At 45.9% G+C, this 16,471-nt stretch overlaps 1 protein-coding gene across 1 annotated transcript in view; it reads right to left on the reverse strand.

The window, feature by feature from the left end:
* The window catches only part of LOC132910609 (thrombospondin type-1 domain-containing protein 4-like), a 39,824-nt gene that overhangs the window by 1,969 nt on the left and 21,384 nt on the right, over positions 1-16,471 (reverse strand). Inside the window, exons 3-18 of the mRNA XM_060966403.1 lie at positions 9,932-10,007; positions 7,447-7,598; positions 6,335-6,437; positions 4,696-4,798; positions 4,123-4,295; positions 3,526-3,730; positions 3,257-3,423; positions 2,982-3,075; positions 2,805-2,877; positions 2,481-2,689; positions 1,591-1,723; positions 1,248-1,497; positions 886-1,062; positions 658-822; positions 350-526; positions 63-228 (exon numbers count right to left, since the gene is read on the reverse strand). Coding sequence (XP_060822386.1) covers positions 63-228; positions 350-526; positions 658-822; positions 886-1,062; positions 1,248-1,497; positions 1,591-1,723; positions 2,481-2,689; positions 2,805-2,877; positions 2,982-3,075; positions 3,257-3,423; positions 3,526-3,730; positions 4,123-4,295; positions 4,696-4,798; positions 6,335-6,437; positions 7,447-7,598; positions 9,932-10,007 — 2,423 coding nt within the window. The remainder of the gene's footprint in view (positions 1-62; positions 229-349; positions 527-657; positions 823-885; positions 1,063-1,247; positions 1,498-1,590; positions 1,724-2,480; positions 2,690-2,804; positions 2,878-2,981; positions 3,076-3,256; positions 3,424-3,525; positions 3,731-4,122; positions 4,296-4,695; positions 4,799-6,334; positions 6,438-7,446; positions 7,599-9,931; positions 10,008-16,471) is intronic.

The following is a 16,471-nucleotide window of genomic DNA, read 5'->3' on the forward strand; positions in this document are numbered from 1 at the left end:
TGGACTCGTTAACACACGTTGCAATACGAACCGAATGAAATACGAAGGACCAAAAAGCTTACTTTTCGGTGCTTTGCTCGAGGACGGAGGATCCTTTTTACACGGATCCAAACTGCACTGCTGGTGGCCGCTAGGTTTCGCAACATCCTCGCAATTCGAGTTGCTGACACCCTCGAGAATACAACGAACCAGTCTGGTTTGCACTCCAGTGCCGCATGTCACCGAGCACTGAAAAACCGTGTTGGTATTTATATCCATATTTATATGGGTATTTATATCGCAAAGTCAAAAAGTCACGGTGGTCGAGCGATCGTAAATCTACGCGCTCGACTCGACTCTGGCGATTTACCTTCGACCAGTTCGAGGTGAACCATGTCGGTGTACACGCGCTCGCTCTGCATACTTGCTCGTTTGCTGGCCTCGAACCGTTGCAATTGCTCGCCGGCGACACGACTAATTCTTTGTTCGTCCTTGCGACGCAAAGGACTTCTCGATACTGGACACCCACTCCGCAAGACACGGAACACTGAAACCATATTTGTCGATGCATGTTCAATCGAGACGATAGCAACCGATACGGTGGCGTCGTTTTGTCATCATCAAAGATCCGACGACGAGCCACGAGAGTTACTCTGTGTTTGGTTATCTGTTACTAACCAATGACCATGGACCGGTGAACCATTTCGCGCTATCGCAGTTCGATTCTCTTCCGAAACATTGTCTCTCCGTTTCCGGCCTCTCTTTGGGATTGCAGAACAGCTCGCTACCATCGGCACAGGCCACTTGCCTCGTTTCCACTCCGCTACCACATTCCGCCGAGCACTGAATCAAAGATAAAGAAACGCGTACGGTCAACAATCCTTCCTTTTCGATTATTGATTTTACCTTGGACGACCATTCCGAGTAGAGCCAAGGAGCACTGTGCTCGATCCCGGTGCGCATACAAGGCGCGGATTCGCAGATTTTCTGAGAGTCGGGTTTGTTGAACGCGGAACAGGCATCCCCCGACGTGATGCATGTCACCGTTCTGTTACGAATTCCCGTTCCACAAGTTGTCGAGCACTGAAATCGTAAAAGCCCGCTGAAACCGTGTCAGCCATTCGAGTACAAAATGCATTTCGCTTAACCGTTGCATTAGCCGGGCCTCGGACCACTTTTCTAAGCGAAAGGAAGCGGCAAAGCTACTTTACAAGGAGCGCTCTATCTGTATCGAAGAGAAAAAAATCAAGAAAAAAGGAACGACATACTGGGCCCCAGGCGCCGACGTCCCATCTGGGTGTGTCGTGCTGAGAGTGCATGTGCCTCAATTCCGGACCGTTCGTGCAAGCCGGTTTCGTACAGGTTTCCACGCTTCTAAGGTCAGGCGGTTGTACGCACGCACCGGCTGCCACTCGCATCGTCAAATTCGCATTTAGTTCCTGTACGCACTCCAATTTCCGACTCCTTGTCCCGATGCCGCAGCTGACCGAGCATTCGCCCCACGGCTCGGCCCTCCACCTGCAACCACGTACAATTTGTTTGCGAATTTAATGCGCGAGATCGTTTTGCGAGCCAATTTTGAAGGCGAATTACCATAAGAAAGCGAATTACCTAGGCGGACAGGGGTTGTCGTTGCAACGCAACGGCGGCGGTTGTTGCGGTTTTTCCACGCTACGACAACGCTTGTCGTTCACGATCATCTGCTTGTTCTCGCGGAAGCACTTGAAGATCGCCGTCTGAACGCCTAGAAACGGAAGTGGCAATTTAACGCTATCTTCGTTTCTTTTTACGATTTTCCTTCGAACGTAATTCTTCCGGTCGTGTGATCTTCGCCGAGATCGCAACTTGCTCGAAAGGATCGAAGGGTCGCGCGGTATTCGAGGCCAGTTATCGTCGTTGTCGAGAATGGAAATTAAGAAAGGGTCCGTGACAGCTGTCTCGACGTTATCTCGGACTCGCCCGTATGAGCCGTCAGTCTAAATGAAAAAAATCTCGGTGGTCCTGACTTCGCGATGCGGCATCGGACACGGTCGCGTGTAAACGTTCCGACGTCAAAGAGAGAGAGAACGAAGAGCCGACCGCTGGAAAATAATAACGCGAACGTTGGTCACGGATGTGGGGCTTCCTGCTAATAAATTTCATGAATTGGATGGCACTTCCGCGATGGCGATGAGCGAATCGAGCGTTGTAATCTCACGGCCCTCCGAACTCCGGCGATAATACCGAAACGAACGAGTCTCGGCCGACTTCCCACGCGCGTCTCGATTAGTCGAGCTGCTTGTTCGTTCCTAAAGCTCGTTTTAATTGTCTACGCGCTTTTTTTCCTAATTGCCCGTTTAATTACCGTGTCCGAAAAATCGAGCTCGTGACCCCATCATTAGTTGAAACATTGATACAGATTAGAATCGTGTGGGAAGCGTTGGAACTTCGATTATGTCCAACATCTTCTTTCGTTATTCGTCTTACGAAATAAACGACGAAGAAATTGAGAAATCTCATACCTCCTCCGCATTCCTTGGAGCAAGGAGTCACTCCGAACATCTTCCAAGAGAATCGCAGACGTTTCTTCTTTTTGTTCTTCGATTTTGGCTGATCCCCGGCCATCACCGTGGTAGGCGAATGCCTCATCTCTTCCTTCCGTCCTTTCTCGCGAGCCCGTGCTCGATCTTGATTATGACTCGTCGGTGATAAATCTGCTTTTTGATTGGATCTGAAAAGGCGAAAGTGCTGTCTACCTTGACGTACGAATCCTTTCGTTCAACTAAATCGAATAATCGATCGTGATAAAACAAATTTAACAGGTGTAAATATTTGCGAATATTTACATTCTAGAGACCGGAAAGGTTGGCCGGATGCGAGCATCCGAATCGGGGATTTCGTTGCCGCGATCGACGGATCCTGCGAAAAGGGCAAGATACCAAATCATTCAAAGAGCATTCTGTGTTTCGCCCAAAGTCAGTTACATAAAGGTATCGTCCTGAAAACCTTCCTCGATGAATTACCTATCGGAAAGAACGGCGGTGCTATCACTGGCTTTCCATTGAACGGCATCATGTATTTGTAAAGCACTCCAGGGTTCATTTCCTGCGCCAGAATCTGGAGAAGCGATTTAAAAGTACAATACTCGCGACATCGACGTATGACATCGCGGTTAAAGTACAATATCAAGTCGAGAAACGATCCTCGATGGAAAAGAAAAAAAAGAAAAAAAAGAAATAGATGGTCGATCCAATAAATTCGAACGAGTGAGATATCAGAGACTTCTTTATGGGCGTACCTCTAAATGCAAAGAATCGTTCAGTGGCCCGGTCGCCAAGATACACTCCATGCGGTTTTTGTCACCCCTCTGGTATGTTAATGTCGTGCCAGCCGCTTTATAAGTGCCGCTTGGACTGTAAGCCAAGGGTCCGTTCAGGATGTAACTACCGTTGCTGTCTTTCAACGCTAACACATCGGATTATTCGTTAACAAAGCATGGAAGGAAACAGGCATTGCTTTCGTAGCCCTAAATAAACGCGGTTTCGAGCGTGTTTTTTCATGAAATACCTAAGAAGTTACTACTGAAACGTAGTTCGGAGATGTTGAGAGACATGGCGCCTTTCGGGATGGAGGTTACGGGTTGATGACCCCTCGGCAGGATTGGTTCCATAAAAATACCCTCGTACAGTCTACAACCTTTACCCTGACCACCGCAGACACCACAAGCGTCCATCGTAACGCCGGAACCTACCACACCGTCGCAACCCACGGGCTGTGAAAAAAAAAAGAGTAAAAATATACAAGCACTTCAAAATGGACTTGTGTTTTATACCGTGAGCGTAACACGACGTTTCAACGATAACAGAAGGGATTAATGGGCTGAAACAATTCGAAAATTAGCGTGAAACGATATACCATCGAACAACGGGAAGCAACACAACGCGAAACAACGTCGAACAGAAGATAGGGAGAGAAAAAAACTAGCGGAACGAACAAAGGGGACACGGTTAACTAGTCGCGTCGCGATCAAATCGGGTGTAATTAAAAAAATGCAAAGGGAAAGAAAAAAACGTCGCGCGTCGATTTGGCCGATCGCATCGACGAGGAACCACGATTAATTTCCCGTCGTGACGCGGAGGAATACTTTGGTTTGACTCATCGTACCTTGCATTGTCCGGCGACACACAGCCATCGGTCTGTGCGTTCCATAGAAATTCCGGCATTATGTCCACGAAGATTCGGAGCGTCGCAGGGTGCGCCGTCCATTACTGCCGGTTCAAGCGTTGCATAAAAACGCTCGCCAACGGCGCGGCAATTGAGCGCGCAAGAATTCGGTACTGGTCAACAGTAATAACAGTTTAAAAAAGAAAGAGACACTGGATCCTTTTGAGGGAACGACTCGTGAAACGTTCAATTACGCGAGAAAAATTTATAACGGATGAGTAGTTAAAGAAAAAAATTGAAATTACACGGAGCAATTTTTATAATGTTATTTCTACGTTAGTCATCATTTTCTTGTTAAAACACTCTGCCGCAGATTCGAAAAGAATTTAAAGTAAGTTATCTCGATGATTTTATTTCGGTCATCCCGTACAAGAAATGCCAAACGCTGTACAAAGCTGACTTGAAACAGGTACGCGTTCGAAGCGTACCAAGATAAGTACGATACAACGTCGTGCTTTAACACTAAATTGTCGACAAAATGCCAAGACGAAGCTTGCAGCGACTTTAGCTTACCGTCCAAGAATGGAACCCAATCGTAGCTCTCGCCCTTGTAGTTTCTTCCGTTGTACTTGGCACATTGTTCTGCCCGCAAATCCTCCGGGAAGTTCGGGCATTTCTGTTGCATGCAACGGCTTAATTAAACTCCAGGTAATTAACGATCGATCGTTGGGAAAGTTGTTACGCTGACACTTCGGACGTTTGACGACCTCCGGCTCGATCGAAATACGAGAGAATTTTTTCCAGAAGCATTTTACGATTTGACAACGAGAAAACATCGGGGAATTTTTTGCGCTACGAAACGTAACACGAGAACAGAAGCCGTCCGAATTTCTTTAAATTTCCACCGAATTCCATGCATTTATAATGGATTTCAGTGGCTTCAAAAAGGAGCCGCGCACTCGGAACGAATACACTGAAACGAGAATACCGACGCGTACGTAGAGGAGAAGCGTAACCCTGGTAATTTCCGGGTGGAAGATTAATTACCGGCCAGTAAAACCGTGAATAGTCTCGCATGTTTGTAAACCACCGTTTCCGAGGTAAATCTAGCCGAGTCGTGGCGCCGTAGCGAAAAAAGAGACAAGTGGTTAACATGCAAAGTTTTTAATTGCAATGCCGCGTTTACGCGCAGAAAATTAACTAGCATGCGTTCAGTCGGGAACAAGTCGTAAAAAAAATTTGTCTGTTTCGAAACAAGATCTCTCGGAGTAAGCAATTAAAATTTACGCTCGTCACAAGGATGGATTCATTGTCGACTACGAGTATCGTATCTAGATCAGTCGACGAGTGATCGATTCCGACGGTGAATTTTCAATTTTTGATTTAAATTCATTTTCGTTCGAGACCCTTTGAACTCCACGAACGTACGTGCACGAGCAATTTCAAAGGAATTCCATTCGATCGCATATTCGAAATGACCAACGATTCGTCGATTCGAAACGCTTTGAAATCAAACCGGAAGTATTGATTTCACGAACGTGAGTCTTTATTATACACACATACATAGATATAATAGTCATAGGTATCTTTATATCCACGAAGGCCTAATTATCGCTGGCGAGTACCTGGACAGAGGCCAAAGTCGTCCATTACCAACGAGTCTTTAACTCCGCAGGTGGTGATTATTCTTATGAATTTTAAACAACACCGGTGTACTTGGCTTAGCTAGCCATATAAATTGCCATCGTGGGTATCCTTAATTGGCCTCTGCGATGATTTGTTCGCGACTCGTGACGTACCGTCGAAAAGAAACCCTCCAGCGATCTTCGATATGCATCTGTTCTCTATGCCTGCCTACGACCCCATGATAGATGCACTTACATACTCGCGCTCGCTGTGTAAATGCAGCTCTTCCTTGTGTTGAAACCTTCTAACGATCCTTCTAACGAGTTGTGCGCGTTCCACGCAAAATTCAAGTGGCAACGGAGATGTGCCGTTTTTTACGATCATTAGATAAAAAAAAGCACGAGTCGACGATCGTTTCTGGTTATTCGTTATTTTACTGCGAGTTCTGCTTATTAATAACCCTGCTGTTAACCGAAAAAGTTCACCACGCACGGAGTCATTGAAATACAAACGTTAATTTATCACGCGTCTAGACAGGACGCAAAGGCGTAAACATCGATTCACATTACGTGTCGCGTTGATTTACCTGCGTGTTGCACGTGTGGTAACGCTTGTATGTACCGATGCAAATGGGCCGCGAGTTGCTCGTGCCATTCTCCGAGATAATGCTCCGCTTCCTTAACAGTCGCCTGAAACAAATCGGTCGCATTACTCCTACCTATCGACCAACGATTTATCTTTGCTTTCCGTACACCATTTTCGCGATCTTTAACGCGTTTCATGTTCAACGTACTTTTCGGTTTTGAAGGCAGCAAGAGTATATACATCAAACAGTGCACGTACGTGCATCGCATTAACGTTGCCTATTTCAGTCCCGTTTTTTATCGTCACGTAAAATTTATTCCACTTGTAGCGTATATTTTTCTTTTCTTTAACGGATGAAAGACGTTTATTAATGTGTTTTTTTTTTCTTTTTTCTTATCTAAAAGCGATTACGGAACTCCTAGGGGAATAAAATGCACAGACTTTAAACGTACGACAGGGGAGAGTCAAAAAGATTTTCCGTTTATTACCGTCGACTGACGGGGAAAAATGTTTTAACGGTACAACAGGTCTTAAACTATTTTATCGCCGGTCGAGAAACTCACGGGTCCACCGATAAATTCTGCGCAAAGTCACGTAACCGCGCAGGTAGCGTTACAGAGGTGTAAATGTCAGCGACGATAACACGTTTCGGGGCCGCTGGCGCGACTCGTCGGCATGCCAGCGTGTAATCTTCCTCTGCTACCGATCTGCAATTTGCTCGACACTCGGTACTCCTCGCTCGTATACTCCAAGTGCTACGAACGTGTCAAGCTTCGGAGTATCGAGCTCACAGAGTCCGATCGATTCAGGGCCAGAGAGATCTCGCGGTAGGAAACGGCAACGTCTATGATTCTCGTATGGCTAGGATTAGGTGTTTCTTGGACCGTTTCGCGAAGTCATGGAACAGTTGCTGCTCACGATCTTGAGTCGCGCGAAACGTTAACGGTATCGCGAAACCTGTGATTATCGTCGAAGCTGATACTAAAGCGCACGATTCCCTGTTTTGCGATCGATTATTTAACCACGTTCCATACGTTGCGTTCTGTTTGAGAGTAATTCGTACGGAAAGCGCAGCAACTCACGATGTCGCTTAAGAAAATATATTTTTCTTACTGATATGGCACGCATTCGCGAGACTGCGACTGAATACCCGTGCCACAGGTCCGTGAACACTCGCTCCAAGCACTCCACGGTCCCCAGGTTCCTCTTATACGATTATCTCGGCCAAGATTGAATTGAGTCTTCTCCCGTAGCATGTGATAGACCTGGAAAAGATTTCAACGCGTTTGTCACCGTTGTGTCGCTCGACTGGTCGATGCCTCGTCGATTTTCAATCGCGACGATTCACGGCTGGCATCGAATTACTCGTCAAAGCTTTGACGCAGACCCTCATTATGCAGCGCAGTCATTATTCATCGTCTCGTGTGCGAGGAATTTGAGACGTTATGTAATCACGCGCGGGCCGCGATATAATTAATTTTATTAGAAGCACCTTCGGATTAATCGATCAAAGGGTGGCGAACAAAATTGCCTGATAATCAAACGGCAGGTCCTCGCGTTGTAATCCAGCCGCGTTAATTACAACGGAGCGGAAGGAGGATGGAGAGGCAGTAACGACGAGTCTCCGAACTGTTTGTTCAATAATTAATATCCGTACTTCCACGATTGAGATCAGCCGCGAGGCCGTAATTAATTGAAAGACGGATCTGTGGCGCCCGTCAATATTGGTACGCAGATGTAAAATCCGCTGGTGCTCGTAATCGAGCTATCGAGGAATATCGAGGAAAAGATCCGCTATGGAAATTGGACTAAAGGAAAATTAGGACGTTTCTTCGGTCGATACGTCTCGGCCTCTAATCGCGTTGAAATTTCGAAATTAGCTTTCTAAGGTTAACGACGCACCATTTGGCGCTAAAGAATGCCAATTTAATGGCATCTCTAATAACGCGTTGTGAATTGTTGGCGAGCCGCGATTGGTTTCAGCGCGAGCCCCGCCTCGATTCAAAATTCGAGCAGCTTTCAAAAAGTCGTTAACCCGTTAAAACGAAGTAATACTTGCTTGATGACCGACATTAACTCCGGCACGTTAATCGCGCCGCGCATGAACTTGCTTCGTACACATGCGCAGGAATATGCGTATATATGGAGAGAAGGAAACGCGAAAATACTCGACAAAGGGGTAACGGGGGGGAGAGCTGGAACGGTCGGCATCGCGCAACGGCCTGAATAATGGAGCCGCGTTTCAAGAGTCTTTCCACGATGAACGATCTTAATCTCATTGTCCCGGGAGCTTTCAAAGGGATCCTTACGGCCGTAACGAACGTCTTTACGACGGATAAGAAGCTCGTATTACGGCAATGTTTCATAAGAACAGAATTATAGATAGACGGCTATGGCCTCTTTAAAAATTCGCCGAAATTTTCAGAATTATTTGGAACGGATTGCTATCCCGAAGAAAGTCGACTTGGTTCGCGAAACGAATATCGAGAGATAGAGAGAGAGAGAGAGAGACTCGCGTGAGGAGAATACCTCCTCTTCCCGGTAGGTACCTCTGATACGATAGAAAGCTGTAAGGTCGCGCTTGTTAGCGAAGAACGATTGAAATTGGCCGGTCGACCAATCATTACGATTAACTGGAACGATCGTTCAAAGTATGTAAGTTTAATCAACGATAAGCGCCGTTATCCCGGTTGCTCCGGGTTCAACAGGTTGCCACCAAATTGTCGGCATTCTATGCCGGTTAACTAGATCGATTGAAAATTTTACAGATTAGGCTCGATAGACACAAAGGTGTGTGCTTCACAACGTATACCGCGCGTGTAGAACTAACGCGGAGTACAATCGTGTATCGCCTTGCTCGTTAAAAACGATCGCGAACCGTCGTAAAGAAACGGCGGATTGCGCGAGAGCGTTAACTGAGAACGTCCAGTGTTTTTCTTTTTTTTCTTTTTTTAATGTAATCTTCACAACCAACCGTGATGATCTCGAGGCCAAGAGCGATATTGCTATATTTTCCAAAACAAACGATCCATTTAAACGACCAGAAGAAGTCGATGTAACAAGAAACGCGATGTCATTGCGAGAGCTGTATACACCAGAGTGTTAACGTTTCACGCTCATCGTTTGCCCGGCCTTGAGGATGCAGCCAGCTCGAGTGTAATTTAGGAAGTTCCTTCAGTATCAATTAATTATCCTCTTCGTGCCACCCAGAATAACGTCTACGTAATTGCTTATTAATTCCGGTAAGTGGATTAAATTAATATTCACCGACGAACCGTACGTTCGAGATAAAATATCTTAATGAACGAGATAGCTACGATAACGTTATTATGGCAGTAAGTTAAACGGCAAGAAGTTATGTATTAAATTATCCTCAAAATCCAACTTGGACGAGCTGCTTTACTTAATGAACATATTCCGAAGGAGATCACCTTTCGCGTATCCATGTCAAAATTAAAATACCTTCCACATCTTTTGTAAGTCGTAACAGATGTAATCGGAGCTTCCGAGAATTACATCCTTTTCGAATTACAAGGGTCCAAAGTCGACGGATCGAGTAACCGATACTACATCTTAATCAACCATAATGGAAAGTTACCTCGATGGGATACTTGTCGGGCACGTGAGTAGAGGAGACACTGGCCGCAGTCAGCATTGTCAAAGCTAGAATCGATCTGAAACAGAGATTGCAAAGATGCCTTAATTAATCCGACGTAATGGAATGCAATTTGTTATCGTCGTTGTCAATCTAGAAGCGGTTTGCACGAACGGTCGGCGACTGTTGAACCGAGCCAATTATCCCCTTATCGCGCAAAATATCTATCTTTCAGCTGGCTTCAACGGGTTAGATATTTCAAGAATGTGATAATCTTCCTCGGATGAGTAACGTTGCATAGTATGACGATGTAAAACACTGCCTGTCTGAGGGACAGGATAATTCTGCTTGTACATCGCCGGGACTCGTTAATGCATTCGTCCCTTGTAAATCATTTACCAACGAGGAAAAACGCAAAAAAAAAAAAAAAAACAGAAACTAAAGGATCGCGACAAGGATTAATGGTATCGATACGAACAGATCGTGTTTAGATTGAATATCGAACAAACGAACGTGTCTTGCTTCCGAATCGAAACTCGCGATTAATCGAATGTACCCCGCTGATTTATCCATCGCGATTCCAGATTAATAACGACTGACCAGTAATTTCGCGCAGATGCTGCGCTCGCATATTTAGGAACACGATCAAGGATCGTACACGATTACCAGGAATTTTACGATATTAAGGTTCAAACAGAACTAAACTGCTCTAAATAGCGATGAAAATCGCCACGAGAATCCTCCCCTCTCTCGGGCTATGGCGTTTTTAGAACGATTTCACGCGAAACGAATAGCCAAGCATGTGTTCTCCATCATCCACTTCGTTCTTACGGCGGATAATCGCCGTCATAGATTTCAAAAGTTCTCGATTTTCACGGCACAAATGGCGTGCATGCATCTAGAATGCGAAGTGTATAGTACCGCAGCGGCCAGGCGCCAGTTCGTTTTGCCATGGTAATTATTAAAACTGCACCGGGGATGCATCTACCGATCGGGTAGGAGAAATAGACGAGGAAATTGAAGAAGAAGAGGGGATGAATGTGAGACAGAGGGAGGGAGAAAGGGGGGAGATAGAGGGAGAAGAATGGAGGAAGGGAGCAAGAGAGGAGCAGCGACGCTGGAACAAGTAAACTGTGCCACTAAGCACTAATAACGTTTCACTTGTTGCGTTTTCTTGGAAAGCTTAATTAATCATTACGCCCCTGTGTGGCGGAGGAGGATACTAAAGAGAGAGAAAGAGAGAGTACAAGAGAAGAAGGGTCAGGAGAGTCGGACCGCCCGCAGCCACTGAAGTAGTCGCCTACTCGCGTGCGTGAAACGCACACAGAAAACACGTGTAAACGCACATTACTGCGACGAAATCAGAAAAAGCCGCACCGCGGCTTTCCACGCAATGTTCTTGCGGATCGCGTGTAAGGCTCCGTACATACTGCCCCGTGTAAAGTAGAATAAAATTAATAGTAGTACTCTGGCACGAGGGCCGGTTTGCTACAAGTACCATTTTAAAGATATAGCATGAAACGAGAAGTGGTCGGCTCGACAGGTGTACAGCAGCTCCATTGATCATCAACGTTAAACGTCGTTCTCGTCCCGTACCAGATAAAGAAGAGTGTCCTGTTTCGAATGAAAACTTCCAAGATTATTTCTTTCTCGTCCAGACACCGTCCATGACAACGTTAAAACAGTTTTGGATACTCCTGGTTTACCTTAACCTTGTGCTTTTAACCGTAGCGAATTACATCGAAGTTCCAAATACTGTCTTAATAATAATCAAACAGATCGTACAAGTATTCTATATCGTAAAATGAGAAAAAAATAAGGAACGTTAGAAGTGACGAAATGTGAGAAAACAGGAGGACATAAAAGTATACAGGAGGAAAAGGCAAAGCGAAGCGTGAGAGCAGAATCGAAGAACGTGATTTGCAACAATGAAAAGGTTATCGTATAGATTTACAATTACCAACGGCGCAGCTTTATTGTCTCCCTATTACGACGATCAATTACGTCGTAAACAAACATATATCGCGCTCCCTATCTCCATTAGGTATGATTATTGCGAATTACAGCGATGTAGTTTATTGAATAATAAACGACGACAGAGCTAGACTGTGTGTCTCGGTATGCATAGCGCCTAAGAAAGGGACGTTCACGGTGCACGCAAGCGGCGCGATGAAGCATTGCACTTGCCTGGAACTGCTATGGCTAGCCGCTCGAGAGCAATCGTGTCCAGCCGCAACGGCGAACACGTGTTCCTCGCCATTCTTTGTAACGCTAAACAGATCGCAAGATCGCCGTAAAATCGTTGAACCGCTCTGTTTCAAGCTACCCTTCTTGCTTCTCGTTTTCTCGCTTACACAACGAATTTTTCTACCCGGTAAGAATTATCGCTGTCTTCTCGGTATTATCGCTACAGCGTGTACTTCGTAGCCAGACAATCGCCGATCGTCGCCTCGTTTTATATCTTCCAAGATATTTCCAAGATATTCGAGAGAAGTAGAACTTTTCCCTCGAAATCGCACTTATCTGCATTTTCGTGTTTCGCGTACTAATTATCGTCGTAGCGACGCCTCGACGCAAGATAAATAGGGAGAATAATATCTTGCTTTATTCGAATGACAAAAGGTTCGGCTATATCCGGCGTTGTTCGTGGAAATCGTTGAAATTCTTTGACTCAACGTCTGCCACGGGCTGTCACCTATCGCGCTTGTCCTCGAGCCAAGGATTCTATGCTTGTAACTAGCGCATCAAGAAACGCGCGTGCACTCTTTATTCATCGGTTTTTAGCATTCCTACGCCATTGAAAACAAGACAGACATTGTTTATCGCGGCATGTAACGCACCGACTACAGCGATAGCCAAGTCGTAACGGGTCGTAGATACGACCCTCGACTGTGAGATCTCTCGCTATAAGGTCGATACGTTCGAAGAAAAAAAGAGGAAAGTAGGAGATGAAGAAAACAGCTCTGGATGCGTTGCGAACACACAGTCTGATTTACGTTCCCAGATCTCGCCGGACGCTTTTGTCGAGGATCTCACGGGAACGTGATAATTTATCCGATACTGATATTTTCCCGGAATTTCACGAATCCGCACGGCTCGCCGAGCAAAATTAATTTTAGCTGGTGCAATGATCCGATAATGATCCCCGCGAGACAACGATTGCGCCCGATTAGCACTCGCTTCTCCCGGAGATATTTCATTGAAACGAGTTAGGGTCAGTGAACACGGGCGGGATGATAGGGTTGCAAATACCAGATTCAACGTGACAAGTACGTATAATCAACGACGAACGATAACACGAGCTCGATATTTTATCGACCAGTATAGCCAACGAACTTTATCGACGTCTTTTAATATATTCGAGGCCGGTATAATCTGACAAAACTGCTCCCAGTAGTCGCCAATGTTTTTGCAATTATAACTTGTAGTTTGATATGTCGCGCTATCTTGGTTATGGGGTAATCATTTTCTACTTGGCTGTGAAACCTTCTCGTCTTAAACGCTTTCTTCTACGATTCGTTTCTTGGCTGTAATCTAAGAAAAGTTATCGCACGATTCAACGTCTGAAAGTCTGTAGAAACCGATCGTCAACGTTTAGTGAAACTTCATTAATCTCGTCGAGGAAACGTAGGATATGATCGAACAGCAAATAAAAGCATCTCGAGCAATAACAATTAGTCGCGATAACAATGAAACGGCGCTCTCTCCAAGGACGACGTACAACTTTCCAATGCTCGGTGGAATTCGTTCGATAAATCGCGGCGTTTCTGTGGGCAAAAGACGGATAAGAATAACTGACCGGCCTGGCGTCGCGGGAGGCCGGCGAAATCATTTTAACCACGGTGGTCCGAGACGAGGGATTTTCGTCTCCAGCAGGGGGACCAGAGACGATACGTACGCGCCGGACACAAAAAAGAATGACCGTGAAATATGATGCACGATACACGTACAGCATTGTCTCGGTAGGCTGTTGAGCATCTCCGGCGTTAACCGAGGGAAAGGAGCAAGAAGTCGCCCTCGGACAATGGGGGCGTGAGTCTCGAATGGCTCCTCTAATGATACCGGAGCACCTCGATCGAACAGCGTATAAATGCAAGCGTTACTGCAAAGCTGCGAACGTTCCAGTTTACGCGTACATTACCGCGCACGCTCCGACTTCTTTCTTTTTCTCCCTTTCTTTTTTCTCTCCCTCGCTTTCTCCTTTCCGTTCGTCGTGTTTTTATTGAAAACGAAACAATGGTATTACGAAAATGTGGGAATTTGCCAAGGAAAGTACGACAGGTAGAGAAGCGAGTATCCGGAGATCTTCAACACAGTCGGTGTTCTTGTTGTTACCGGTTGAAGCTTCCGGGTATAGGCCGCGTCTTTGATGGGATGTTATTCCGACGTTTCATTTCGCTCAACAAGGGATCATGGAGTCCCTGCGATGCGAACGAAGCTGGCTATACCGCTGGTAAATCGTTGGAGTAATACGTAGACATATGTTATACAGCTTGAAGCCATGTCTTATCGAAATATAGAAGAATACCGAGAGAAAGGAAATGAGAAGGATTAGGTAGGTAGCTGTAAGAAAGGTAGATCTACACCTGATAAAGTATTACGATTACTCGAGAGGCTAAGACGCGTGGAATGTGTTCGTTCTCGACGAGAATAATTGGTTTGTCACGAACTGTGGGAATTTTCGATGTTGGCTAGAAGCAGAGGAATTCGTTGCATGTAAAATGGTATAGGTGCGATCGAAACATCGTCGTTACTGTCGCGTTGCTGTGTCAACCGAGAGCGGGGAGGTGTTTTGCGACGTTGTTATTGCACTAGAACCCCGTCACCGTCGGTTTCCGATAACCAAGCCGCTGTCACGCTGCAGTTGCCGTTGTTGTCGCCATAAACATTCTACCTCGTTCCTCTCGTTTCTTCTCGCGCGTTTCTCTCTCGGTCCCTCCCTCGTGGCGTGCTTCTAGCTTTCTACACTTCGTTCTCCGTTCTGGTTGTCTACCGTATTGTCGCGCATTTTTCCCGTGTTCCCCTGATTCATCGTTGTCCCCATGTTTTCTCGCGAGTTCCTCCGCGATGTAAGGCTCTTCCGTCCTCGTAGGCTCGTTCGTCTTCCTCTCGCCTCGTTACATAGTCGGGAACAGCACCGCAGGCGCCTTCCGCGTGTTGATACACGCGAGAAGGGTGGCTGGGAAAATCCTCCGAGCGCCAGCTCTATTTTGAGGAAGATTGCTGTGAACGTGGTGGCGGCTCGAAAAGAAGGCAAATGAGTCGCGGCAGACGTGTACTTTCGACTGCAGGTAGGTAGCAGTTACGGAGATAATTCGTTGCAAAAATTTTCTAACGACTCGTAATTGAAGAAAATCGACTGCAGCTTCTCCGTGTACATCGGTGAGAACCGTGTCATTGTAATTTTCTCCAATGATAAAACTGGTTCTTTAGAAATTCCTTACAATTTAGATTTTCTATGGACAAATCGAACACAATCGATTTGTAAAGAACTCGAAAAATAGGTGGAGGTCGTCGGTGTTTGATGTAAGAATATCTGATGCTATTCACAGGAAACGAGCTGAAAACGCGCAGATGGCACGCGGGACAATGCTTCTGGTTGAACGGACCTTACCTTGTAACAGTTAACGCATTAATAAGCGTGGAATCAGGTCTTTGATAGTCAGTACAAAAACCGTCCGTATCGCCAAACACGTTTCGGCCCTCTCACCTTGACTGCGACGACACACGAAGGTAATCGGCGTACAGCCACGATCTGTCCGCATTTTTACGGAGCAGTCACATTTACGCGATGATACCAGAGCGGTACGTGCCAAGGCAAATTTAAACAGATGGGAATCGCAACGTACGCGTACGTGGAAGCTGGTTGCTCCTCTTTCAAGGTCCTCTATAACGACCCTGGCGGTCTCCATAAATCGACTTGCTGGTTAAACGAAAGGGCAACGTTCCAAAATTGCTCTGGTTAATTATCCTCGCCTTGGCGACGACCAGCTGAGAAATAAAGCTCAATGTACATCGCGTGAACAACGACGTCTTCCTTTGGCGAATACGCCAGCCATTCGCAGTAAACTCTCCTAATCGATTTATACGACGCGTGTGGTCTTCGCGAAAACGTTGAAACTCGCGAATATAATGACAGACTGTTTGGAATTTCGTTGGATATAACGTTTTTATTTTTCATTGCGACGATACGCGTGTTATCGGCATAGCACCTTTGTCCCGGAATCCCTGACGATAACACGTTTTCCGATAAAAATAATTAAATTCAACGCACGGTATCGAAAAATTTCATTGAATTAGCACAGCCCATTCGCCTCTGTAGCACGCTGTCGCGTGTAAATGCAAATACTTTCTCTTCTATGTCCGCTGGTTTATTAGTTTCGTAGCACAGGGCAGGATGAAAAGGATATAGAGTGAAAGCATTTCTCGACTCCGATGCGGAACCCACGTTTCAACGATGGTTACCGATCGATGCCGTTTCCTTTTTACGACAGTTCGAACGTGGGCTCCATAATGAGGAGATGTAACATCGAAGATTCGTGT

The sequence above is a fragment of the Bombus pascuorum genome, chromosome 9, assembly GCF_905332965.1.
Source record: "Bombus pascuorum chromosome 9, iyBomPasc1.1, whole genome shotgun sequence".
Classification (NCBI taxonomy): Eukaryota; Metazoa; Arthropoda; class Insecta; order Hymenoptera; family Apidae; genus Bombus; species Bombus pascuorum.